The 26,879-nt window shown below is 47.5% G+C and overlaps 1 protein-coding gene and 1 pseudogene across 1 annotated transcript; one reads left to right on the top strand and one right to left on the bottom strand.

The window, feature by feature from the left end:
• The first annotated feature begins 1,102 nt into the window (after window positions 1-1,102).
• Window positions 1,103-2,804, top strand: LOC121836318 (annotated as a pseudogene).
• Window positions 2,805-4,824: 2,020 nt separating this feature from the next.
• Window positions 4,825-14,329, bottom strand: LOC121836320 (protein ALP1-like). Its single transcript, XM_042291178.1, has 6 exons — window positions 14,137-14,329; window positions 13,501-13,918; window positions 13,361-13,411; window positions 6,521-6,576; window positions 4,943-5,513; window positions 4,825-4,828 (listed from the first exon to the last, which is right to left on the bottom strand). Exons 1-6 carry the CDS (start codon window positions 14,327-14,329, stop codon window positions 4,825-4,827), a joined length of 1,293 nt encoding a protein of 430 aa, XP_042147112.1.
• Window positions 14,330-26,879: the final 12,550 nt, after the last annotated feature.

The raw sequence follows: 26,879 nt of genomic DNA on the forward strand, positions 1-26,879 counted from the left end.
TGCGCCAGGGCACCCAAAACGAAACTAAATATGATCTCGCACATAGAATTAGTATAATATCTCGATGGTCTCGCAACAATCTTTTGAATGAAAGTACGATGAATAGAAACGAGCATTTTATTACTAATATCCGTCTGACACACAAAAAAAATGGTACTTAAAAAAAAGGCGTTCTGCTTTTTCACTTTGGTGAAGAAGGAAGAACTGAGAAGCTGTATTAAGTGAGAATGAAGTAATGGCTGGCTGCAAGTCGGCAAGGCAGAGTCAAAAGTCTGGAAACATTGCCATTATATATAAGCGACGGCGGTAATCAGACAACCGGCAAACCGGTCGTCTGCTTTTCGCTATTTCTGAGAGATGGCGGTAGCTGTCCGGAGTTTAGTGTCCTTATTTTTTTGCTGACGGACACGCTACTGGGAAAGCAACCCATTAACAGCTCCGGTGTAAACAAATATAGATGCTTCTACGGAGGCGAACAGGGGGTGTTTGCAAAAACCGCACAGTTATCGGCATTATAACATGGACGCAACGTTTCATAGACGTAATGACCTATTGACTGCGCTCCGAAAGCGTATAGTACTGGGTACTGCGCGGGCACCTGCGATAGGCCGATATCTGTATAAAAGCAGCAACAATCTCTCAACCTGCCTCTTTCTGCAGTATTACATACCGCGGTTGTGTCTGGATCCCTCCCGTTGCATTTCGAAACAGTAAGTCCGTCGCTCAATTTAACATAATTCAGCCATTGCGGCGATCGTAAACGCCGCTGTCTTGAAAGCTGGTAAGCGGTCAAGTTGCAGTCGCACTCGGTTTTGTCACAGTTTACGTGAGAAACGACGAATGAAACGAAAGATAAAATTACAGAAATCAAGTGGCACGGTAGACGCCAAGGGCCATCCGGTAATCCGTCAATCGTTCAAATGAGCACCACCATGGATCGAGACGGGGAATGTGCGTGCATTCAGTCCATGTGCATTCAGAACGCATCGCATTTTGGAACGTAGAGGATTATGGGAAGGCGCTCCCTGCGGGACCTCCGTTTGCTGCAGGATTAACGTAGAACATGGCGGCGGCCGAGAGCGGTGTGGCGTCTTCCCGCGTCGTGTTCTCACGCGAAGCAAGACGTACTTTTCTCGCTATTCTAAGCGAGCTAAATGTCGCGGAGCTACTTGACTCGCGGCGACAGCGAAATCAAGCCGTCTTTCGGAGAGTTGAGGAGGCAATGGAGCGGCTGGGGTTCCACTGGACGTGGCAGCAACTTCGAACCCACTGGAAGAACCTCAAAGGAAAGTACAATAAGGTGGGTTTTGAGCATTTTTCTTTAGAATTAACCGTTCTTCATTAAGTCATTCGTAGTTGCTGAGGAGAGCCACATCGTCGCAGAAAGGTACCGCAAAGCTGATTTCTCGTTTTCATCATGAAATGCGTGTGAAACTGCACAGAGTCTAATAACTGCGTTCGCGAGGGGTTCGCGATTGCGGCTAGGGCGTACGGACCCCTCTATCGTCACAGCTCGAGAAGCCCAGTTCATTTATGGACTTATGAGACTGTGCAATACTGTCCCTTCATATCTAAAGAAGTAGCACTTTCTTTTATTGTGTGCCTAAGTATGGAATTTTTGTGTGTATCAGGAAAGAGACGCACAAAACAAAAGTGGAGCGGCGTCATCAGCCTGGCCGTGGTGTGAAGAGATGAGCGCCCTGCTTGCTCACCGCCCGATGACCCAGGCAAGAGAGTATGGTGTGGACAGCGAGGCAGACGAGGACTGGGATGGCGTCGCAGTAGGTGAGAAACTCAGTACCAAAATTTATGTCCCTTGGAGACTGCCTGGCATGTGACCATTTTCAGTTTATTAATTGCGGGAAATATATTTTTATGCAACTACAAAAATAAACGAATTTCTTGTTCCTCGAACCACCAAGAGTGCAAAAGTTGAGCACAATCACATTAATATCATTTTTTCTTCTCCAGTTGCAGAGGAGATTGAGCTGGGAGACGACGAACAAGACTCTTTACCAGGCACCTCATCGTGTTAGCTAATATTTTTGTCCCATGAGTATCTATAGGAAAGTTCTCGTGATCTACGCTTCCCTTATGGCTGCAAGTTAAAATGTGTGCGCAACTGGGGATCCGAAGCCTTGGACCAAGTGGCTTGCATGCCAAATCGTCCTCCGTCAATTCCACCGTGATGTTGCCAAGTGCAATTAGCCACGTGAGCGGTGCTCCGCCGCTGATAAAAGGCAGTCGCAGCGTAGCGCGGGGGTTCTTGGGATCGCGTCGCGGGCAGTAACGAAATAAATTACTATATGTTGCTGAACCGGTGTGCTTTATCATTCTCCAAGACGGGTAGCAGCAAGGGAATCCCTACAGATTGAAAATGTTAACTATTTTAAAAGGCTTAGTGAGATCCGAGTTTTATAATATTGATTGTTTTCACACTTTGTTCTGTGTTTCTTTGCCGCAACTGATGCCAGCTCCTCTGGGCCACAGCCAAAGCGGTCAAGACGTGGCAAAAATACCGATCTCGTAGAGCTTCTAGCCGAGCAGCAGAGGCGTAGCGCTGAACTACTTAAAGAAAACTCGGAGCTACTATTTGAGCAGCAAAAGGAGCTGTTAGAGATTGAAAAAACGAACATTCAAGAAATAATGACAGGTATTAGCACCTCGTTCCTGCAAGGCAGACAGGCAATGATGTCACAACTGCTAACTCAGGGGAGTTTCTTTCATTTTCCTCAACTGCAACCTGCCTTCTCGGCAAGCTTTTCCTCCCCCGGTCAGGTAAATATAGCCCCCCGTCAAGCTAACTTCGTGTCCCAGGGTCAGGCCAATGCTTCCTCAGGTCAGGCCGATTTTTTGCAACCAAGTCAGCCGCAGCGAGATGCCTAAGTATCCCTCGACAGGGGGAACGGTTTGATCTGGTGTTGATATCTTTTACTTTTGTGTACTTTCATATTTTATTTAGAACTAGCTGGTAGTACAATGGTGCAAGTCAAATAGATCATTCACCCTTTGAAGAAACTGCTTTAACGAGGCTTGCAAGTTACTGCACAAATGTCCCACTAATGTGTGGCCATACCCTGTTGTGGGTTAGGAAAAGCAAGACAAGTGCCTCCAGCGAAGTCCTCCACTCTTTTCACTTTAGCAGAGTAAATGCTGGAGAGCAGGCAAGAGAGTGAACACACTTGCCTCCTTTCCAGCATTTATTCTGTTAAAGTTGAAAGAGTGGAGGATTTCGCTGGAGGCACTTGTCATACTTTTCTTAATCTGCAACAGGGGATAGCCACATATTTCTGGAAAATTTGTATGGTAACTTGCAAGCCTCGTTAACTCTTTGCAATAGTGTTACACGGTGTAGATGAGAACTTTTGCCGGTGCAGTACGACTTCTAGCCTGGGCCTTTAACATGCATCACACAATAGTCATATACTACCGCACGCCAGTACTCTTCTTGTCCAGATCGAAACAGGCAGGAGTGGGTATTAAACTCAAGATCCCTGGGTTTTGTAGCACGTGCCTTTACTATACTTGCTCGGATCTGTGGTACAATAACAGACTTGGCCACCAATCTCCCGCTGACTCGAGCGTCGTTTTCTTTTTTAACGAAATGCATTGACACAAAGGAAGGAAGAAACAAAGGAACACGATTTCTGTTTTGTGTATTCTAAAACTATGTTGGGGTTTGTAAGTCTCCGGTTCCATGTAAAGTTATGGGCATGAAAAGGTTAGTGCGGCTCCTCCTACGGGCGAACAAGCTGTTTTACTTGCGCAGTGTATCCAAAATACTAAATATATAAATCGCAAGTGGCAGACGAGGAAACAAAGAAGACAGGACAGTGCTGTACTCACAAGTGGCGTCTCAATAAAAAAAGCAAGAGAAGTTCTGTCCTGCCTTCATGTCCTCGTCTATCTCTTGCGCTTTATATATTTAGTATGATAACCCAACTAGCCTCGCTTAATATTTAGTGTATTGAGAGGTCTGTGTTTTCAAATGCAAGTGCTGAATTTTATTGCTTTCATCATTTACTTTACAATTTTACCTTACCCCTGCCTTTACAGTTTCATATAAGTCATTTTAACAAACATCAGTGGTTTACTAAACTTGTTTTTTGGAGAGTTGCCTTTCTGTGGTAAAAAGTATCTTGGCAGGGTTGCCCATCTGTGATAGAAAGTGTTCTTGGCAGAGTTTTCCTCAACTAGCCCACAGAAAGGTCTATGTTTAGAAACGGAAGTGCTGAATTTGATTGTTTTCAGCATTTACCGTACAATTTTACCTTACCTGTGTGCCTTTACAGTTTCATATAAGTCATTTTAACAAACATCAGTGGTTTACTAACTGATGTTTGTTAAACTTCCACCAGCTCGCCTGCACCCTTACAATTTTTTCATTACTAAACTTGTTCTTTGGAGAGTTGCCCTTCTGTGGTAAAAAGTATCTTGGCAGGGTTGCCCATCTGTGATAGAAAGTGTTCTTGGCAGAGTTTCCCTCAACTAGCCCACAGAGAGGTCTGTGTTTAGAATCGCAAGTGCTGAATTTTATTGCTTTCATCATTTATAGTACATTTTCACGTTACCTGTGCCTTTACAGTGTCATAAGTCATTCGAACACTCGGGAGAGTTGCCCTTTTGTGATAAGTATTCTTGGCAGAGTTGCCCTTGTCTGATAAGTATTCTTGGCAGAGTTGCCCTTCTATGATAAGTATTCTTGGCAGAGTTGCCCTTCTATGATAAGTATTCTTGGCAGAGTTGTCCTTCTGTGATAAGTATTCTTGGCAGAGTTGCCCTCCTGTGATAAAAAAGAAAATATACATCGTATTTTGTGAACTATTACCTGTAACAGTGCAAAAAATGTTTAATAAAATATTTTTAATTGGATACCAACACAATGAGTGCCAGTCACGTATTCAGAATTTGAAATATACTTGAGCTCACAAGCGTCCTTTACCAGGAAGCAGAACGCAATGGAAACTCTTGTGCCAAATAGTCTCTCAAGAAGTCTCGCACTTCACAAACAGCATTAGCTTCGCGAGGACTACTGGCGGGCTGCTGATAAAGGTACTGCTCACAATCTCTGAAAGCCGCAATCCACGCATCCCTAACACCTTCAGATTTCTGTTCACAGAAGTTGTGCAGGATGCATGCCGCTGCAATAACGGTGGGCATAAACTTGTAGTTAATGTCCGCCCGCTTCAGTGTTACGCGCCACCGTGCCTTGAGCCTTCGAAAAGCATGTTCCACTACGTTTCGTCCAGCACTGTGGTACACATTGAACGATTCTTCTTCTTTGGTAAGTTTAGTTGCACGTGTTGTCTGTTGTCCTGTTTGTGTCTGTCCATTGTTTGTTCCCTTGTCCCTCCTTCGTTCGCTTGACCAGGTATAGCCCTTCAAAATCCATGGCAGCCGGGAATAGGCAGGGTCACCGAGCAGCATGAATGAAACTGGACGTCCACGAAATATTCTTTCCTCCCTAGGCAGAAGTTCTTCGCTCCTAAGGTACACCGTGGACAGCCTTATAACTAGGGTTTGGAGTTTTCGGTTTAAACCGATAAAAACCGATAAAAGTACGCCGAATTCATTTTTGGAAATTCGGTTTTAACCGAAAAAGGTAAGTTTTTATGTTTGGCATCTCCGATTTAAACCGATAAAAGTTCGTCGAGTTCATTTTCTAAAATTCAGTTTTAACCGGAAAAGGTCACTTTGACCTTCCAGTCGAACAACAGAGCCGTGGCAAAAAAGTGGAACGACAGTGTCTATCGAAACGTGTCCGAAAGTATGGGATACACGGATGTCATCAAGGCGTTTTGGTTTAATGTGCGCAACATTGATTGGAACGTGATGTCCGAAATACCCCATGACTTCGCCATGTACGAGCATGCTTTCAAACTCGTTGTAAGGAAGACTGACTTGTGCAAGCTCTGCATGTTGTGTTGTGCTTTAAAACGTCGCACCGTGCCTTTTTCGACGGTCACGATTGGTTGATTGGCCGATGTTGGCTAAGGCAGCGCTTCATCTCCTTAGCCTGTCAGTGTCCGGTGTTAGCGTTGAGAGGGCATTCTCGAAGCTCAGGGTCATATTAACAGAAAAGAAAGAGTGCGGATTAAGAGGAAGAACCTTGGCAAGTACATGTGTGTGTACTATAATGAGATCGCGTAATCCTGATGTACAGAAGAGTGAAGTTCCATGTTTATTGGGCATAGGCTTCATACTGACTTGTTTGTACTTCTATGGGTTTTTTTTCTTGTTTCTTTTACAGTTGCACACATTTGCCAAATGAAGTGTCCATTTCTTTTTCAATGTATCTGTGCCGTTATTCTTTGAGTGATCACAAATATCAGAGCTACGTACAAGGATCATCTGATCCGGTGTCCGTTGGTTTTTACTTTATATTCACCGAAAAAAGCCGATTAACTTTTGTGGGCATAGATATCCGCCGAAAAAAACCGAAAATTGTATTTTAAAATAAACACCGATAAAAGTACGCCGAATTTTGAAAAAATAAAAAAACGAAAACGCGGAACCGTACTTATAACTGAAGCATCATGTGCACTTCCAGGAACATTGCATGTGATGCTGCGGAATCTGAAAATTACAAATACTGTGAATGATGCTGTGTCACTGCACATGTAACACCTCTAGAAAATAGACATGCAAGGGTGACCACTAGTGGGTGTGTTTAGTCTTTCTTGTGCCTTGGTTACTTTGGACATAATAATCTGCTTCTTCAAAACAGGCTGATCATGCTTCTAGAAACAAGACGGGTGCAAGACCATATTCGCCCCCTACATTGCTTGAGGAATCGGAAGCTGCATGCTCGGGCCAGTCAAGCGTCAGTTCGACGTGATTAAACCCTTTCTGCGTACTCGTGTGCAAAGATTGAGGTTGGGTAAAAATGTACCACCTAATGTTTTTGGCAAGCTGTAGAAGAACTTGTAGTTGGGCTAGTTGGTGAACGTTATGAAACATGGTGTAAAGCGCAAAAACAGTGTACACATGAAAGAAGTCAAACACACGTGCCAGTGTGTGTGTGTCTTCTTCCTTGTGTCTGTTGTTTTTGCGCCTTGCATTCCGGTGAGCATGTAGCTTCGACCGCTCTGTCAGCTTAGTGGTCAAGGAAGTAGGACTCGGTAGGTTACTGCAACTTTGTATAGAAATCGTGCTGCAAATGTGAAAAAAAGCCCTGAAATTAAGCTTCCCTATTGAAAATTCCATCAAGCTACGTAATTTGGGACACTGACTGCCAGTCAGCAGCCTTGGTGGAACGTGATGGACCATCAGACGTCATCTGATGGTCCATCAGATGACGTCTGACTGCCACTGCCAAGGGAATTTCATCAACAAGGGCAGCATTTATATAAGAGTAAAGCTATACGCACTCATAAATATCGCCAAATGCGTCGATAAAACAAAATGTTCGAGATAAAAAAAAAGCAGCACCACCGCGCATCGATCCCGCGACCACATGCGTACAAATCGGACACCTTAACCGCTATGCTACGCCACCTTTTATTTTTTTTGTTTTTGTTTTAAGCAGTTGTTTATTTACAGGTTAAAAGCATAAGTAGCAAGAATGAGGGAAATGAGGTACATACCCATGTTAGAGCAGAAAAAGAACGTTACATAAGTCAGACATTGCATTAAATGACCCAGGTGCAAAGTAAATCAGTTAAAGGTTACAACATTGTTAAGGAGTGTAGTAAACTCGGCTCTGGATGTGTATTACACTCAAAGATGTTAAAAGTGTATCAGAGTGAGGCACGTGCGAATGCGACGGATAGTCTTCCTGAGGCATGAAAATTTAGTGCTACCTTCTGACCTTTCACCAGAGTGTCTCTCAGATCTTTTTCTAATTCCACTGGTTCTAAAATTCTAATAGTCCACTCCAATTTGCTAACAAAGTGTCGCCACGCAGGTTTAGGGTTCAGTGTGCACTCTGTCATGTCTACTCTTGACCGCCACAGCGCATGTAGGCCTAAAACCATGATTATCTCAGTCAGGTCAGTCAGCGTCCTTTGGTCGTGCCGCCGTAGGAATTTCAAAGTACACCAACTAATCTGCAAGTCCAGATCAAAGAAAGACTGTAGTTCGGTCCAAAATATTTCTGCATTGGAACAAAAAATAAACACATGCTCGAGTGTTTCTTCTTTACCACATAAATCACAATTGTGTGACCATGGCACGAAGAAACCCTTGGCCTGCTGCCACACTTTGACGGGAAGCACTTCCGTGTGGAACTTGAAAAAGAAGTCTTTCGATGATGTGGCGACGGGCAAACGTTTTAGACGATTAAATACGTCATTGTCGGTTGGCTGGTTTTTCAAGGGTCTGTAAAGGGGAGGAGGAATCAGCGCGGAGACTGTAGCCCAATACAGTTGCTTACGGTTGCTTTTCAGAAGAAAGTCCCACGAAAAAGTGTTTTGCAGCAGGCGGATTGACTGGGCGATCTCTTTGTAAAAGAAAATCACTCGAGAAAAAGGTGTAGGTTTAGCAGTGGTGACTTGCCATGCCAAAAGTTGCGACGCACCGAGGTGGTGAAATGCAGACAGTATGAAGGGGTCCTGCTGATCTCGGAAGAAGAGGAAACGATGAATGACGAGCTTTAGGCCGACATTGATGAGACCTAAGCCTCCTTTTGCAAGACTTAGAAATAGGTTTTGACGTCGCATTCGTTCCATGGATGATTTCCATATAAAAACAGCCCAGGAACGCTGAACTTTGTCTGCCATGGTAGTAGAGAAGGGCATCACTTGCGCAGAATAGAGGATGGCTGGATATGCTATGGCGTTGCACAGGTAGCTTCTTGTAAAAAAAGAAATGTGCCGGGATTTCCATGGAAATAGCTTCGCTCCTTGTGCTCCGATGCGTTTCTTCCATAAGGACGCCGCACCTCCACGAAGGTCTAAGTTGGTCCCCAAGTAGGTCGTCACTGATTCTGACCACTGAATACCCATAAACTTAGAAGGTTTGGTTTCCCAGTCTCCGAGCCAGGCACCGCAAGACTTTTTCCGATTCAAAGAGGAACCGGAGTATTTGCTATAGCTCTCTACAAGCTCAAGAGCAATCTGCACTTCTTTCTTGGATGAACATACAAAGGTAATGTCATCGGCATATGCCAGAAACTTGAGGACGTGATCGGAAAATTGGAATCCAGCGATCGAAGTATTGTGAAGTACAGTGCGGCAGAGTGGTTCTAAATATAAAGAAAACAGAAGGGGCGAAAGCGGGCAGCCCTGCCGTACTGATCTGCGCACAAAAATAGGGGTTCCTACATTCCCATTGATGACGAGTTTCATTGTGATGTCCGTGTAAATTATCGAAATCCATTTCTCAATGTAATCTCCCAGTTCACAGTGTCGTATAAGGGAAAATAGAAACTTCCGGTCGACTCTGTCGAATGCTTTACTTAGGTCTAGCTGAAGCGCAGCTAGGTGTGCATAACCTTGTTCAGCAGCTTCGCACATGATGCGCATCCGGTGAAGGTTGTGTCTGATGGAACGACCTTTGAAGCCGTAGCTCTGGTGGTCTCCAACGATATGTCGAAGTCCTATCTCGAGTCGTCGTGCCAGTATTCCTGTAAGAATTTTATAATCCGTACAAAGTAAGCTGATGGGGCGAAAATCGGATACGTCTGGTGCTCCCTCATCAGGGGCTTTGTTGGGTATTAATACTACGTGACTTTTCCTCATTGACGGTGGCAGGAGCTCTCGTTTCCTGATGTCTTCAAATACGTGCACGAGAGAAGCGCCAACAATATCCGCAAATGTTTTATAAAATTCAGCACCACTGCCATCAGGACCAGGACTCTTGTTTGTAGGGAGCTCTTTTATCACTCGCTGTATCTCTCTCGGTGTTATGGGAGAGTTTATTATTTCTCTCGCTTCTTCTGGAACCTTAGGGAGTAAGGAGAGCACCTTCTCTGGAATGTCCGACAAGGTTTCCGTCCTTGCAAAGAGGTCTCCATAAAAGCTTTCAAACGCAGCGCATATATCTGATTGTGTAGAGGCTATTGAATCTTTATGATGCGAATGTGTGAAAAACTTTAGATGGCTGTTCCTCGTGTTCTAGTGTCAGCTCTCGACTTCGAATAAGCGCTCCCCAGTGTTGCTGTTCAATAAGCTGTTGCAATTGTTTTTTTATGTTCTTAATATCTTCAATAAATACGCCTGGGCGTCGTTCTTCTTCAGTGACGAGGGATCGTAAAGCATTTACGAGAGCTAGTTCTTTGGCCTTTTTTCGTGCACTCTCTGCAGAGCTTCGGATGACCGCTTGCACTTTCACATAAGATTTGAACGCTTCCCATTTGCAAGCGTCGATCGGCTCACTTTCGGCTAGAACGGTTAGCTCCTTACGAATTTGTTCGCGAAATACTTCATCTTCCAATATTGTATTGTTCATCTTCCAAGATTCACTTCCTGAACTACGTGTGGAGCGATCTGTCTGTCTTTTAAACGAGATGGACACTAGCGCATGGTCTGAGAGGTGAGTGGGATTCGCAGTATATTGAATCTTGTCACTGGGGATTTCACCTGAGATGTAAATTCTATCAAGCCGCGCATGAGAAGCACCTTGCCAATGAGTGAATTTGGGATCAAAACATTTTATGTCTTCTGTCGCGTCCTTGAGGTCGAAGTCATGAAGAATGTTTTTCAACTCCACTATGCTTCTATCACTTTTCCATCCAGAAGTTGTGCAATCGTTCCGCGACAGTACGCAATTGAAGTCACCCGCTAAGATAACTTTACTTGGGGTGTCTAAAATTAAACGTAAGCTTTTGAAAAACGTTAAACGATCCGAAGAGTTGTTTGGTGCGTAGATGGAAACTATTCTGACTAATTCTTCGCCAACCAAAACATCTATGGCAGCTGTGCGACCATCTGCTGCTAGCTCACAGTCAACAGAACTGCAGTGACGTGAGGCTTTTCGCAGAAAGATAGCGGTCCCAGCACTTAGGCCAGAGGATGGAGCGTGATAACAATAATATGTATCCTGGAAGTAGGTGACAAGATCAATTTCTTGCTCTCTAGTTGAGATTTTGGTTTCCTGTAGACATATTATATCAATTTTGTGTTGATAAAGAATCTCTTTTAGCCATACTTTACGGCGTTGACTTATAAGGCTGGCTACGTGAAAAGTCCCGATTGTAAAAGCACCATAAGGATCGTCGTTCATTGAACGTATTAGGTGATGGAGCAAAGTGAAGCGTCTCTTACTGACTCTTCGGGTCCTCGTGGCCGGACAGGATGGAATCCTGCTCGGTGATGGGAGATTTGGGAGATAGAGATTTTGTTCTCCTCTTCCTTCTCCTCTTTGACTCTGCCCGCTCCCATTGAGATGTTGAGCCAGGATCTACGGTGCACAGAATTTCGTCTCCCTTTCTTTTCCCGAGCATTTCTTTGTCGCTGGTTTCGTCCATTTCGGATGCCTCTTCCTCTGGTTGCATTGACTCATCAGCTTGGTCTTCAGGAACGAGAGCACTGAACGAGTTGGTGATGACAATATTGCTCACTGTCTCCTTCGTTGCAGAGCATGACGACGCCGACCTGTCTACGCACTTCTCAGTCCGTGAGGCTGCCTCGGCGTAGGCTGTCCTGTGAGCGGTGCTGACTTCTGCCGAAACCTCTGTTTGTGCTGTTTCTTCTGCGTTTATCAAGTAGTCTGCAGGAATCTGGAGAGATGCAGTCGTTCGGTTGGCGTACGTTGGGACACAGTCTTCGAGATCATGGCCGAATTTTCGACATGCGCTACACCAGGGAGCACGGCACTGGCCTCGGACGTGTCCGACTTGCCTGCATCGCAGACATTGCGGTGCTCTGCCAGGCACGGAGACAAGGACGGTTGTTCCTAAAATCCTGAGCTGATGCGGCAAGCTGTCCGCAGTCACACCTTCGTTCAATTCAATTGATAGTATTCTTGTGGTCGTCTCCACATCCTCGAAGCCGGAGTAGTGCCACTTGTCTCGAACGATGCTTTTTATTTTTCCAAACGTAGAGAAAGCGCTGGCCACGTTTGCATCTGGAACGGTTGTTGGAACCCAGTGCACCTTCATGGACAGCGCAGTCTTGCTCCCGTCTATTATCAAACATGTCTTGTTCTTTACATGGATCTCTCGGAGCTGCAGCAGTCTTTCTTTTTCCTTGGCAGAACGCACTGTGAGTAGCCACACATGATTGTATTGGAAGGCCCCAAGCGAAGCTAGCTCATTTGGGTTGATGATTTTCTTCAAAGCAGGACCGAAATCGTCAATGCGGTATGGCCGGGCTGATGGGTCCCCATGAAGAATCAGTGAATTTTCAAGCAGCTTACCGTTGGGAAGGGGTGGCTGTAAAATCTTGTATTCCGTTGTACTTGGTGCAGAGGGGGCAGAAGCAGAATTAGTTTCAGAATATTCCCGGCTAGGCTTAGCCGTTGAGATTTCCTTTACGGAGCCCATTTCCAACGCGGCCATTCAGCTCGTCGTCTTCTTCGAACTCCCTATGCTACGCCACCGTTAGAGAAACTCGATTTGACTATTCGTTTTATACGGAATGCTTTGGCTGCAAATGCAGTTAAGCCGTCGGCATGTTATGCAAAGCACTCGTACATCACTCGCCGTACTTCGGTTCTACTCACCTGCCATGTAGAGTACTTTCGCGTTGTAGAACGATCCTTTTGTTCGCGCATCACCGGCCCAGTAGACCTGGTACACCCTGTCGTCTTCAACTACACCACTAAAGTCCCTTACATCGTCGGAACTCACAACAGGCTGGGTCTTGTCGAGTAGAAATTCTACTAAAACATAAGACATTGTAGAGCCCGGGCAGGATCGACAGGTTGGAGCAAGCGGGCAAACAAAACGAGTCGAGAGCGATCGTTCACGAAAGCTCGGCGAAGCCTCTATGGGCGAAGCGAAGTGCGAAGTGTCGTGTTCGGCGCTTCGGCGGGCTTCTGATCAAGGTTGTCGGTCGGTTGCGTGTCATATCTCTAACGTCAGCGGTTTTATGGGCTCACATCCCAAAATCGTTTTCTCGTGCATAGATTACTTTTCGTATTCATAGATTTGACGAAATAGTGGTATCCGAACGAACTTTACGTCCTTTGACCGTACGTCTGTCTGCACGTCAAAGCTTTCTGACGTACAGTCAGAGACAATCGATGTGCAGTCAGAATCACCACCAAGACATCCTGATGGCATTGCGCGGCGGCCGACTGCCACCAGGAAACCATCAGAAAGCCGACAAGCGGGGTCTGAGTGGAGTTTGACTGTCGGTAAGAGTAACTTGCTGGCCAATCAGACATGCTTGACGTACAGTCAGGCACAGTCAGCGGTCCACTAGAAAACATTGACTGCCAAACAGGGTTACATTGATGGATTCTTCCTTCGGGTTATTGGCCACGATCATCCACTATAGCTTGAACGTTGAAGGAAGTCCTCAGCTTTCTGTTGACGAAATCTGATATCCTTTCTTGGGTGCCAGGATTGGAATATGAGTGCCATCAATGGCTCCAAAAATTTGTGGAAGGTGGCACCTCGCTTCAAAAGTTCGTGAAATGTTTTCTGCCTCTTCTGTCGATGGTAGTTGTATGTATTGCCGCAGGTAATACTTCACGATGGTGCGGCAGAACATGTAGACGCATCTCTTCACGGTGCTCTTGTGAACACCGAACTGATTTCCTACAACCCGGTATTCACGACAGCTAGCCATTTTGTAGAGAGCTACAGCCACTCTTTTTTCTAAGGGCACGGGTGCTCTCACGCAGTCCGGCTCAGGAGACATAAAAGATGCGACATGTGACACCAGTTCGTTGAAGGATGTTCGAGTCATTCGGAAGTTTTCCTTCCAGTCGTCGTCGGTGAACTGGGTTAAAACTATCCGGATCCACCTGTCGTTCGATCGAGTCTTCATCCACAGCTTCTTCCTGCGTCGTTCGTTTGCTGCTGAAGCACCTGTTGGAGAAATGCACATACATGTTGCAAATCTGAGTTATGCTGGAATGATTGTTTTGTTGCAATTAATATCTGCCCATTCAAGAGAACACCTGCCGATTTTTCTTATAAACACAGAAAAATATACATCCTAGTTATAAGCTTCAGCTTATAGGAGCGCGCCCAGGGCTTAAGAACAACTTTTTTTGTTACTAAAGACTTCATTCAGATGGTATCACCTTGCATGAGCGTCCATTCGTTGGGAGAACTTGCAATTGCAGCGAAATTGTGGCGCAGCGTTTGACTGTAAGCCGACCGTATTTGACGGCAACGCTGCTGATACTGCACGAGTGCCGCAGCGAAGAAGAGTAAGTGGATATTACTCCACGCCGACAAAAGCAGCAACACGTGCAAACGGAAACTCGCGTTCATGTCTACACGAGACAAATGCAGAGACAGAATGCATTTATTAAGCAATGTTGGTGCAGGAGAAGGGGAAAGGTTGGGGAAGGTTCATCACAACGGTTACGCCGGCTTCATGTTCGGCGCGCTTCAGTCCGTGGGGTGGTCCATGCCCGTGGGGTGGTCCATGCCGGCTCTTCAGGGTTCGACACCGGGCCAGTCGCGCGAGATGTTGGACCGTGGGGCGGGCCCCGGTGGCGCACATATCGCACGTCACCTTCGCCGGGGTGGGGTCCGAAGGCGGCTCCTCCTGTTCACTGTCATTCGGTGGCCAGTTGTGGCGCTTCTTCAAGGTGTTGGCGTGCACTTCGGCCAACAAATCGTCGTTGAGGGCGGCGCCCGTCTTGGCCTTGTGGATTTTTACTTGCGTATCTCGAAGGGGTTCCCGAAATAGGCGCGATTCGTTCCGCGGTGTCGAGCTTTTTTTATTCCTTTCTGCACTGGAGCACCTCTACCTCGGGGTACGGGCACGGTTTGCGAGACGAGGCGGTTTTCAACGAGCGGTTGGAAACAATCACGCACACCCAGACGGCCGCCATCTTTCCCCGTCCGACGCCAAACACCGGAAACGTACCAGTCACATGGCGCAGCGAATGCCGGAAATCCCGAAACTGCAGCGTTCATTTTCAGATGTGACACGGCGTGGCGCTAGCTTCGCGCAGGACTTCATGCGCATCCATGTAAACGGGGGCGCGTCGTCTTTAGTCCAATGACGCTTGGAGTCGATGCGCCGTAGTCGCATTCATGTAAACGCGGCCACTGAAGTGGGATTTGACGAGCCTCCACAAAACCCATGCTGGGGAGATGGACGCAGTCGAATCCAGAGCCTCAATAACTTGTCCCGCTGTGGAAATGATAAAGCAGAGTCATAAGAAACAAGAGGAGACAAAAACAGACGGTCGGTTCTTGCGGCGCCCGTGCAGAGCGTCTGAACACAGGTTTGCAAGCTTCTTTCCGGTTGGTGGCTGAGTTAATCTAAGAAAATATACATAATACTTCTGGTGAAACGGCGCTTAGGCGCCAAATTTTAGGTTTGTACGTTTGGAACACGAATTTTACAAGGCATTCCACATGTGCTGGCCGTTACGTTTGTTACCTGTACATTCTGCATTCCATGTATTATTGGCCATGAGATCGACCTAGTGGGCGCACTATCATGATCATCGGAGGTTGTGTAGTTCGCATCTTCACTTCGTCCTTGTCTATTTTTGCGCACTATTGATTTTCGTGTACCATGAACGCCCGATGGGCTTTCGACATTCGCGCGCGAGACGGTATAGATTCTTGCGTTTATTTTGCGGGATAATAGAAAGTTTCAGTAGACCGTGTTTCCCCCTCCGCTGAACCTCCGCTTCGAAGAAACCGCCACTGCGCCTGCGTGCCGATGGCCTTGGCTGTAGAGTTGCGGGCAGCGGAGGGGCTTAGCAGAGGGGGAAACACGGCCTACTAAAACTCGCTAATATCGGTGAGAAAAAATTTTTTAGCGGAAGATGGAGCGGTACTGTTCGGTGCCTAATTAAAGAACGAATCCTGTTACAAGCGTACCGCTTAAATGCCAATATCCCTTTGTGTTTATCCGTCTTCTGCTTTAGGCAGAAGTTATGAGGCATGAACACCAGAACGGACGTCTATTTCCGAATGAACTGCGCTATTGATGTGAAATATTTGTGTCTCTTAAAATAGATGTATCGGTTCACCAGCGAGGAAATTCAACAAAACAAGTAATTCCACCCCGGATACTTACATAATAGTTGCACTGTGGGCCGTGAAATCGCACGTTATTTGCGTTTATTTTCGTAACTTTTTTTTAAAGCTTTTGTGAGTAAGATATTTTCACTGCGGTCAATGATTCCCTTCACTCTGCTTTGGTGTGGGTAAGATTTGTGGGGTCGGAACACTTCAACTATGTTGCAATGAGGAGAAAGTGCCTCTTGTAGTTGCGATCCGCAAACTGTTCGTTGGGAGGGCAACTGAGACAAGTGAAACAAATTGTTTCATCCAACATTTCTGCCGCAAGTATGTTATATATTTCGACTTTATATACATTATGAACATTGCAAGCGTAGCGGTCCATGGTCGACGTGACTGGGCTGGATTAGGCGAGAGTCCGTTTAAGAGCCCGAGCGCGAGCGCGTGCGCGTGCCGCGCTTCGTGGCAGTCTTTACAATTGCCAGCACATAACATCCCTCCCCCTTAGGTTAGGTAGTCCATAAGGTAGTTAGGACGTTGCCATTGTCGCTGGAAACGGCTGGACCGTTCTTGCACGGGCGCTGAGGTTGGCGACACTGTTTGGCGCCTTGGTTCTGAAGGAAGCGGAAGTTGCGGGGAGGGTGCTGTCACTGGTGTTTCCTCTGGAGTTGTTGGCCGCGCGGAAACGTTCGCCTTACTCGTGGAGAGAGGACGTTCTTGCACTGGCTCATCCAAAACTCGTGGCTCGCATGACTGAGACGCTGCTGTTGTTTTTGCAGCTCTGTCACCCGCTCCTCCTTCAGACACGTGCTCCTCTCCCGACTCTGGATTTGTTCTACGTGTCGCTTACAAAAACGACCGTCCAGGGTGAGAACTTTGTACGGCACCGGACCCGTGATCTCAGTGACGACACCGAATAGCCACTTGGGGCCCGCTGGATAATTGTGGATGACGACCGTTTCTTGCGGTTCAAATTCGCGTACACCTTGTCTTCCCCGCAGTGCTTGTTTTTCTTGCTTGTCTACTATCTCTGTTTATAGGTTTGGGTGAAGCCGTTCCAGTGCTATACGAAGTCTTCGACCTATTAGCAATTCTGCAGGAATCTTTCCTGTCGTAGTGTGCGACAGAATATGTTGGCTCAAAATTAAACGGGCCAGCTTGGTGGCCATGTTACCTCTTCCCATGCGCCTGAGGACCTGCTTTGTCTCTTGAACCACACGCTCTACTTGATCGTTAGATGATGGAGGATACGGCGCAACCTTGACGTGCCGGATTCGGTTCCTCAGCGTGAATTCTTCGAATTCTCGCGAGACGAACGCCGTTCCATTGTCGGTGACTATAGTGTCCGGAACACCATCTGTTGCAAACAACGCTCGAAGCTTTTCGCCAGCTGTTGCTGACGACATGGATGCCATCGGGATAACTTCAAGCCTTTTCGTGTGTGAGCCCACCACCAGAAGGGAAATTTCCACTTGGAATGGCCCTGCAAAATCTATATGGATCCGGGATCAAGGATTTCTGGCAACGTCCCTCGGATGCAGCCTTGCGCAGTGCAGGTTCCGGCATAGTCTCCTGGCAGGGTAGCAGGGCTCGGACCTTCCTTTCGATATCTTGACCGGTGCCTGGCCTCCCAACTGTGCTTCTAACCAGTGCCTTCATCCAGACTGTCCCGGGGTGCATGGTATGTAACAACTCCATCACCTGGTCTGTGGCTTGACACGGAAAGATAACTCTACTTCCCCAAATTAGGCAACCCCGACACTATGACAACTCATGCTGGCGTCGAACTTGGCTTGAACTGGTCCGGCAGTTTTTTTGGTTTTTTTTGAGGCCATCCGACTACTGTCCAATGTTGAACTCTGGCCAAGATTGGGTCGTTGCGGGTGCATCGTGCAATCTCTTGGGCATCCCAAGGAATTTCCGGAGCAGTGTCCAGCATCCGGACTTCACAACGTCTCGTGTCAGGTGGGCTCTCCTTCTCCGTTAAAGGCAGTCGACTCAGTGCATCCGCGTTCCTCAGCTGATGAGCAGGCCTGTAATCCAGCTGGCAGTCGTAGGCAGACAGCATTAACGACCAACGCAACATCCTCGGTGACAGGACCTGAGGCATTGGTTCTGTTTGATGCAAGAGTCTCAGTAGAGGTTTGTGATCTTTCGCAATCCGAAAATGTCGGCCATACACGAGCCCTTGGGGAACTTCCGTTATTCCAAAACTTATTGCCAAGGCTTAATGGTCTGTCTGTGCGTAGCTTCGTTCCGCAGGTGTCATTATTCGAGATCCATAGGCTAGCGGAACCTCTCGGTCTTCGCTGTCGACATGGCTCAGCACCACCCGAAGTCCATACGGAGAGGCATCACAGGCCATAACTAGTGGCTCGTTAACACTGTAGTGCCCAAGGATGTTCGCAGACTTCAGTAACTTTTTGGCCCGCTGGAAAGCTTCTGCTTCCCGCATTTTCAATTTCCACTTCTGGCCGTCATCCCGCAACCCGTGAAAGGGGTCCAAAGTCTGTGCCACTCACATCAGGAACCTGTCGTACAAGTTAAGTTCTTTTAGGAACGCTTGTAACTCCTTCTTACACTTCGGCTTTGGTGCTACATGAATAGCCTTGACTTTGTCATCCGTCGGATGTATTCGTGCCTTGCTGACTTTATAACCCAGGAATACGACTTCATCCGATCCAAAAGTACACTTATCACGTTTCAGCCGGACATGTCCTCTTTAATTCGTTGAAACACTGCTTGAAGACGGGTTTGAAACTTGCACCCCTTGCAGTCCTTGCAGCAGTTGTTCCATTTATCTTTGAAAAATAGCGACGGCAACAGCTACTCCGAGCGGCAGGCGCATGACTCGAAAAAGTGCGGGGTGTGTGGTGATGATGAGAAGGTTAACTGTATCGCTATCGGCAGTCACCTTCAGGTGCGCTTGGTCTAAATCAAGCTTCGATAACTCGGCACAGCCCACCAGTTTCGCAAACGTTCCTCCGTTGTGGGCAGGGGGTAGCTTTCCCAACTAACGATACGAGCTTTACGACGCTTTATTACCAAGATTGAAGGAACCCTCTCCAAGGGTTCATCCACTCTTGTTAATAAAGCAAAAGGTACGTGGTTTGAAGAATTAGGGCCGATCGGTCGGTTCCACTACGACTGGAACTAGTGGTCTTTCGCTTTCACCTTGTGAGCTGATGTGACCTCCAGACAGCGGACACCGAGACCAGGTCTAACAACCTTGGGCACCCTGGCTCGCGAATAGCGTGAAGAGCCGCCATGAGCCTCGTGTGACAACGAACTTGTAATCCAGGACCTTTTCTACCAAATTAAAGCCTTTTTACCCCTTTATGCCCGCTCCATCGCTCACACATGGCGCATTCGACGCCCGCAACCTGCCGCAGCCACTTTGCCCGTCAAGTAAGCCTCTCCGCATTTGATTGAGCGCTGTCAGAACGCCAACCACCTCCTAAGCCTACTCTGCCTAGCCCGTCAACAACGATGCCTTTTATAAACTGACGTGTTGCCACCGCCGAAGACCTTGCTACCTTGAATGTACAAATAATAAAAATCCAGCTGCATCGCCGGAGCCTCTCCACAAGCGGCAACAAGAAGGAATTGACCGACCAACTTTTGGTCGATACCGCCCAAGAACCACCGCCAAACGTGCCCGCACCTTCAACGTCGTTTCCAACCATGCCAGCATCTACCATGTCATTCCCAGAAATCCCGAGCTTTACACCAAACCCAGCAGAGAACATGCAGGGCATGACAGCCTTCCTCCATCAGAGCATGGCCGTGATGATGACAACGATAAGGAGTCACGCGAGTCCAGTGCACCTAACGACGCAACCGGATCTCTCAGCTTCGTTGCCTCCCTTCAACGGAAGTGGCACCCCTACCTTCAAGCATTGGGTCGAAGAACTGGAGCGCACTCAACGACTTGCGCTCTGAGAAGACCCAACTCTCTTGACCATCGCGCAAGGAAAGCGTCACAGCAGACTGGCATGTGTCAACAGAGCGACAACTTACAACCTGGACCATTTGGAAGGCCGGACTTGAAGAGCAATTCGATGAACAACTTTCACTCATACAGTAGCACCAGAGAGTCGCAGCTATCACGCAGAAAGCCGGAGAGAGCCTGCAGCAGTACGCCTTCGCAAAGCTGAAGCGCAAGTCACGCTGTCCAGTTCACACTGCCGACAAGGAACGCATCGAATACTTCGTTCAAGGAATTCGTGACCAACAGGTAGCCACATCCATCGCTCTTCAGCGACCCCGGACCGTGGACGACTTCCTCAGCATAGTGTCTGAAGTGGATCGAGCATTGGACCACACTTGCCTTGCCCGATCTTCAAAGTCAACAGAGCAAGCCTGAGGACGCTCCACGCCTCAAAGTACCATTGCCGAATTTGACAGTGCCGCGAACTCCACAATCTGTTCGATCGTCTACCTTCCAGCACACCACACGTGTTATGCCACTTCCTCGCATCACCAGCCTACCACCTCCTGACCAAAAATCAAGGTATGGGGCCATTTCGACGAAGTACGGTGCCCCAGCATACAGACGAGGACAAGACTTGAGAGATGCTGTGTGCTACAACTGTCAAAAGAAGGGCCACCCTGCAAGCAAATGCGCTGAACCAAAACAGCCTTTCGCGACAAGCAGACAGTCCCCAAAGCACCAACGGCTTGTGTTGGCCGCGCCGAGGACTTCTTGTCTGGATCCATGTTTAGATGTTCCGTAGTCACCGCACAAGTCAGAGGACTAGGAGAGATCAGAGCCTTCTCAGACAATGGTTCGAAAGTCATCATCCTTGCATCAAGCCTAGCATCAATCCTCAAGCTGGAACCATGGACCAATCCACCTTTGCTTGTCGTCGGAGGAAGGTCAGTCATGCCCGAAAGATCAGTCTTTCTACGGATAACTATTGGACATCTGTCTGCTTTGTTGAAGCAGCCGTCCTTGAAAGGAACGCCCTCGCGCTCATTCTGGGAGAAGACTGGTTCTACGCAGCCAAAGCTGAACTGCATTTCAAACCTGCGTTGCTACCTGTGATCTGCCAACCATCAAACAACATTATCGTGCAGTGTAAGGAGTAACTCTTGCCAAGGATGTCGAATGCAGTAATCTTGACGACTTCTGCGTTGTCACGTTTTGACCCACCGCACTCTACAGCAGAGACACTCCAAGTCGACCACGATCCAGATGAAAACGAACCCTTGTGAACCCCTGTGGAGCCAACTCGACGAGGCAAGCTTGGCTCAAGTGGACACAACTCGCTCCCCGAGCCACCTCGCAACACGCCTCTCAAGACCGCTGCCTCCAGACCAACCTGCTATCATTCTTGATATTTTGACCGATATCTGCCTCGGAGCTCGGCTAAGCTGCGAAGAACAAGAAGTCGTAAAAAGCATTGTACAACGCCATGCTGGTATTTTCAGCAGCAGCCTCGAAGACATTGGCCTCTATGAAGGCATTGAACACGAGATCAAGCTGATGCCCGACGCCAAGCCCTATTGTCGACAGCTATACCGCTATAGAGCCAGTGACAGACAATTCCTTGAGCGCCAGACAGCATCTCTGCTCGAGAATGACATCATTCTCCCATCGTCTGGACCATGGGGATTCCCAGTAATTGTTGTGATGCAAAAAGACAAAAAGAGGCTATGTGTGAACTACATACCTCTAAACCAGATGACAGTGAATGTCCTGCAGCCACTCCCCCGAGCTGATGACATTTTTGATGACTTTCGTGGAAGTTCCCTTTTTGCGGTCTTGGACTTATGCTGTGCGTACTGGCAGATGAGAGTGAAAGATGAAGACCAGAAGAAAACCACATTCATCACTCATCAAGGTACCTTCAAGTGGACACGAATGCCTTTTGGCTTTTAAAAGACGATGCACAAGATATTTTCTCAGCTGAAGCCCTGACAGTCCAAATCAGGTGTGCGAATATACCTGAATGACATCATCATCTTTGCCGACACCTTTTCGGAGTTCCTGAATCTTCTCGAAGAGACCCTGAATTTCCTGCAGCAGGCCGGCTTCAAGGTTTCCTTGAAGAAGTGCTAGCTGGCGCTTCCTTCTGTGGAATTTCTTGGATTTCTCATCTCTGAACAAGGGAAACAACCAAACCCTTCAAAGATCGAAGCACTCCTGCAAATCCCAGCGCCGACAACGTCGAAACAGCTGCTATCGTGGCTCCAAACGGCCAATTTTTGAAGACGCTTTATATGTGACTTTTCGAAGTGTGCAGCGCCTCTTGAAGATGTCATTTGGAACGTCGAGTTCCAGTGGACACCCGAGTGCCAGGAGGCTTTTAAAACTAGTCGCTCTGCACTAACGTCACCACCAATATTAGGCCACTTTGATGCTGATGCTCCTACGGCAGTCGCCACAGACGCATCCGCTACAGCCCTTGGAGCAGTACTCACCCAGAGCAAGACGGAAAAGAGACTGATTGAGTATGCCAGCCGATGACTCATGGAACCTGAATGGAGACTGCACAGCAATGTTTGGGAAGCCATGGCCGTACATTGGGCCGTCACAGTGAATTTTCGGCATTACCTGTTGGGACCACGGTTCCATCTTCTGACTGACAACTGGTCAGTCGCCTGATTGACCACGAACTTCAGACCGTCGCGACGCTTTACAGGAATGCTACTCGACCAAGCCGAGTTTGACTTCTCGGATGAGCACCGACCAGGACATCAGAACCATGCGGCTGACATGCTTTCGCGATACTCATGTGCAACGGTGTCCCAGGTCGACACACTCATCGCAATGCAAGCTGAAGACGAAACATGCAAGGCCATCCGTGCGAAACTTCTGTCAGGACAGGACACCCAGAACTTTGTTGTGGCCGACGAGACCTTGTGCAGAGTTGTGAATCCAGAACTGTGCACAATTGTTGACCCGGCCAAGATGGAACAGCAGGTCCTTGAACTTGCTCATGACGCCAATGGACACATGGATGTGTCACCCCAATAAAAAATACACCAGGCAATCCTGGTGTGACATCAGAGAATCCTGGTGTGACACCAGAATATCTGGTGTGCCCACCGGCGATGCTGATGTAGAGCACACCAGCCTGGTGTGCCCACCAGAAATGCTGGTGTGTCCGCACATCAGCCTGATGGGTACACCAAGAGAGTCTGGTGCCACACCATAAGGACTCATGTGCCGATCAGGCAGCCTGGTGTGCAGACCACGCAGTTTGATGTGCCACCAGAGTTGTGTTTTTGTTGACTTTTCTCCCCGGTCCGCGCGCGTGTTTTCTATTAGTTTGTGTGCCGCTCCGTCCCCCGCCCGGGTTCCTTGTTTCCTCCCGTCTCGGTGGTCGCCGGAGACCCCGCGGCGGGCTCCTTTGTGCTCAAGAAGTGTCCCCCTCGTTCCGAGCACTTTCCCGGGCGGCCTTGAGCAGCTTGGGGCGCTCGCCGGCTCGCCTCTTCGAAGGTTTCTCTTTCCCTTTCCGCCGGTATTCTTGTTTAAGTTTGAGAAAGTAAAGAAGTCTTTTTTGTGAGTCGAAGCCAAAAAGATGTGTTGGTGGGCTTTCCTTACTTCCGACGAGCTTGGTTTGGTAGCAAAGCAACAAAGGAAGCTAGTAATTATTACCGTTTTTGGGGCCTAAAGGCCTACTACGAGCGAGGAGGGCGTCGACCGCCTGAAGCGAAAGAGGATTACCCTGCGAGCCGCCACAACAAGGATTATCAACGAGATTGGCGTCTGCTGGCCACAGATGCAACCGACATCGGTGAGCTCGAAGAAGCATTTGATATCCTTTTACTTAATGAGGCTTCCCTGAAAGAGCTGGACAAGGAAATCGAGCTATCTGTCGTTTATGATGCCTTAGAAGAGGAAATTTCTAGCGCGGAGGTGTACACGGAACGGATCAGCATAACTAAGACACGAGTCAACCGTAAGCTGAAAGGCCAAGAATGGACCTTTTCCGAGAAGCGTTCTGCGCACGCGCGAGCGCTCGATGCCAAGCGGTGGAAGTCGGAACGAAAAATCGAGAAAAATCGGAAGAAGGCTGTATATCAGCGAGTAGAACACGTAACTGCAGCATATATAAAATTGTGTTACACAAAAAAAGAACGTCAAAGGAAAGGAAAACACGGCGTTTGGGTGGACGCCACGGATGCCCCTCTTTAAAGTCGTGTTGGGCAGGCGCCGCTGCTCAGAGAGCGAAGCAACTGGTAGCGTAGCTCCCATTATCGATTGGTAGCGCAGGTAGGTCACTTCCTCGATTTTTAGTTCGTGCAGCCACCGCCTGGTGCCGTTGGTATGTGGAAAAGGTCCATTGCGGAACGACAGGGCGTCCGGTTCTTCGACGCAGGGCAGTGGCTCCGGACAAACTCTAGTTGATCACGGCCAACTCCCTACAACAGTAAAGCTTCCGAAGCTTTACTGTTGTGCTTTTTTGAATAAAGTAATTATGGCAGCAGCGTTGTTGACAATATTATCATTGCACCCTTTTTTGTGAGTAAAGCAACACCCAGTCAACAGGTGGTCTGGTATCACATTACAACAAAACCTGATGTCCCGCCAGAACACCAGATTTCTGTTGTAACATCAGAACACCAGATTTCTGGTGTCATACCCACACATCAGATTTCTTGTGTCACACTAGAACACCAAATTTCTGGTGTCACACCAGAAAATGTCCCAAATCACATCTGTGTAAAAGTCTGGTGTGACATCAAGTCACACCAGCCCTCGAGCTGGTGTATTTTTCGCTAGGGACGCACCCTCACAAAGGTCAAAGACCGGTATTGGTGGTCGAAGATGACTGCTACTACGAACGAGTACATCGAAGCCTGTCAACTTTGCCAAGCGCACAACCGGCCCACCAAGCGATCAGTTGGCACAATGTGTTACATGTCCACTACAGAGATCCCCTTCAGCGCCATAGCCCTTGATCACATCACAAGGCCAGGAACAGAAGATAGGTACATACTCAACGTAATTGACTTCGCAACCAGATAGATTGTCCCAGCAGCAGTGCCTACAACTTCAACAAAAAATGTGCTGAAACATTTGCATTCGCAGTTCTACAAATTCGAAGCCTGTGATGACTGTCTCTCCGACCATGCCAAGTTATTCGAGTCCCACCAGTACAGGAGCTTCATGCGCATGCATGGTGTGAACATGCACTTTTCAGTAGCATACCGTGCAGCCAGCAATGGACTTGTTGGACGTGCCAACGGGACACTTGTAACAGTACTTCGGAAGCTGTGTGACGGTGATCAGTCACTTTGGGTCACTAAACTGGAAGAGGCCGCCTTTGCTGTGAACACAACCCGCCACCGAAGCACCGGATTTTCCCTCTTCAAACTTTTGTTCCTGTTCATACCAAAGCTGCCACACCAGAAAGCCCGCCCACATCAAGTCTCTGACCTTAGCGAAAGACTTGTAGCACTACCAGACCTGCGAAGCGAAGCAGTCAATTACTCTGAACAAACTCGGGAAATAGGGAAGACGATATATGACAGGACCCACCGCGATGCATCTTATGACATCGGTGACTTTGTATGGATACGACGACAAGAGCCTATCCTTCAGGGATTGCAGAAACTTGCTCCCAAATTCATTATGCCTAAAGCATAATGAGTCAATCCAAAATGTACCTATGTTTGAAAATTTTCCTAAAGGACCATAAATTGGGGATGCCTCTTAGAGTGGTTGTAAACAAAAACGGAACGTGGCAAAAAGTTGTGTCTAAGTTTCTGCAGCATGGGTTAGGTCAAGTCAGTTTGGACAAATCATTATCGCTGAGAGACACTGAAGAACTTATTCAGATCTTAGAACACAACTATGGGAGGAAGAGTTCGGTATTCTTCATGGACTTAAAAGATTTATATTATTCTCTGGAAAAGAAGAGGTTGATGAACGCCGAAAAGGAGGTGCTAAAGTTGAATCTGGTAGGTTTCAATCAGAATCGGGCGTAACAGTGGAGAGCTTCCTTACCGTGTTGGATCTCTATTTAAAGTGAACAGTCCTTGAATACAATAATCGAAAATACATCCAGAAAGAAGGTGTATGGATAGACGCGTCTGTCGCTCTGTTGTTAGCTGAGATAAACCTCAACAGTTTGGATAGTGTGTTGTTTGACAGGATGATTGAGCTGTCGCCTAACCTGGGCTTCATCAGAAGATATGTAGATGATATTTTTGTCTGCACGTTTGAAGAAGGAAAATCGAAGTATCTTGAAAAGCTTATTAGGTCAAAGGCCCCGGAGTTGCATTTCACAGTAGAAAAACCAGAGGAGAACATATTGCAGTTTTTCGACTTGCGCATTCAGGTGAAAAATGGCTTATGTTGGCAATATGGTAAGAAGATGGCTAAACCGGTGCTTCCCAAACAAAGTTGTCACTCTAAAATTGTTAAGGTGAGAGTTGTGAAATCAATAAATGGTAATGCGCTAAAAAGGTCATGTACCCATTTCATGAGTCAAGCTTTAAAAAGACAATGGGGAACACTGGAGGACGCGGGGTATGAGGAAACTTTTCAGAAACGACAACTTTCTATTAAAATCAGAGACAACCGGGATGAATCAAGTGTGAGGAACCGACGAGTTGCTATACGGTGTTTTCACGATATTTCCCATCGCATAAAAGCGCCGGCGAAACATTTTGGCGTACAAACAGTGTTCACATCCGATTTTAAGTTATGCAAACTTACACCTTTTGAGTCAAAACAGGAAGTTTGCCAGAAGGCACATCGCGAAAAGTCGGTACCCTTTGAGAATCCTGTGGTTTATGAGATTCCTTTGGAGTGTGGATTTAAATACGTAGGTCAGACGTCGAGATGTCTAAATGATAGACTGACGGAACACAA

The sequence above is a fragment of the Ixodes scapularis genome, unplaced genomic scaffold, assembly GCF_016920785.2.
Source record: "Ixodes scapularis isolate PalLabHiFi unplaced genomic scaffold, ASM1692078v2 PGA_scaffold27__4_contigs__length_417560, whole genome shotgun sequence".
Classification (NCBI taxonomy): Eukaryota; Metazoa; Arthropoda; class Arachnida; order Ixodida; family Ixodidae; genus Ixodes; species Ixodes scapularis.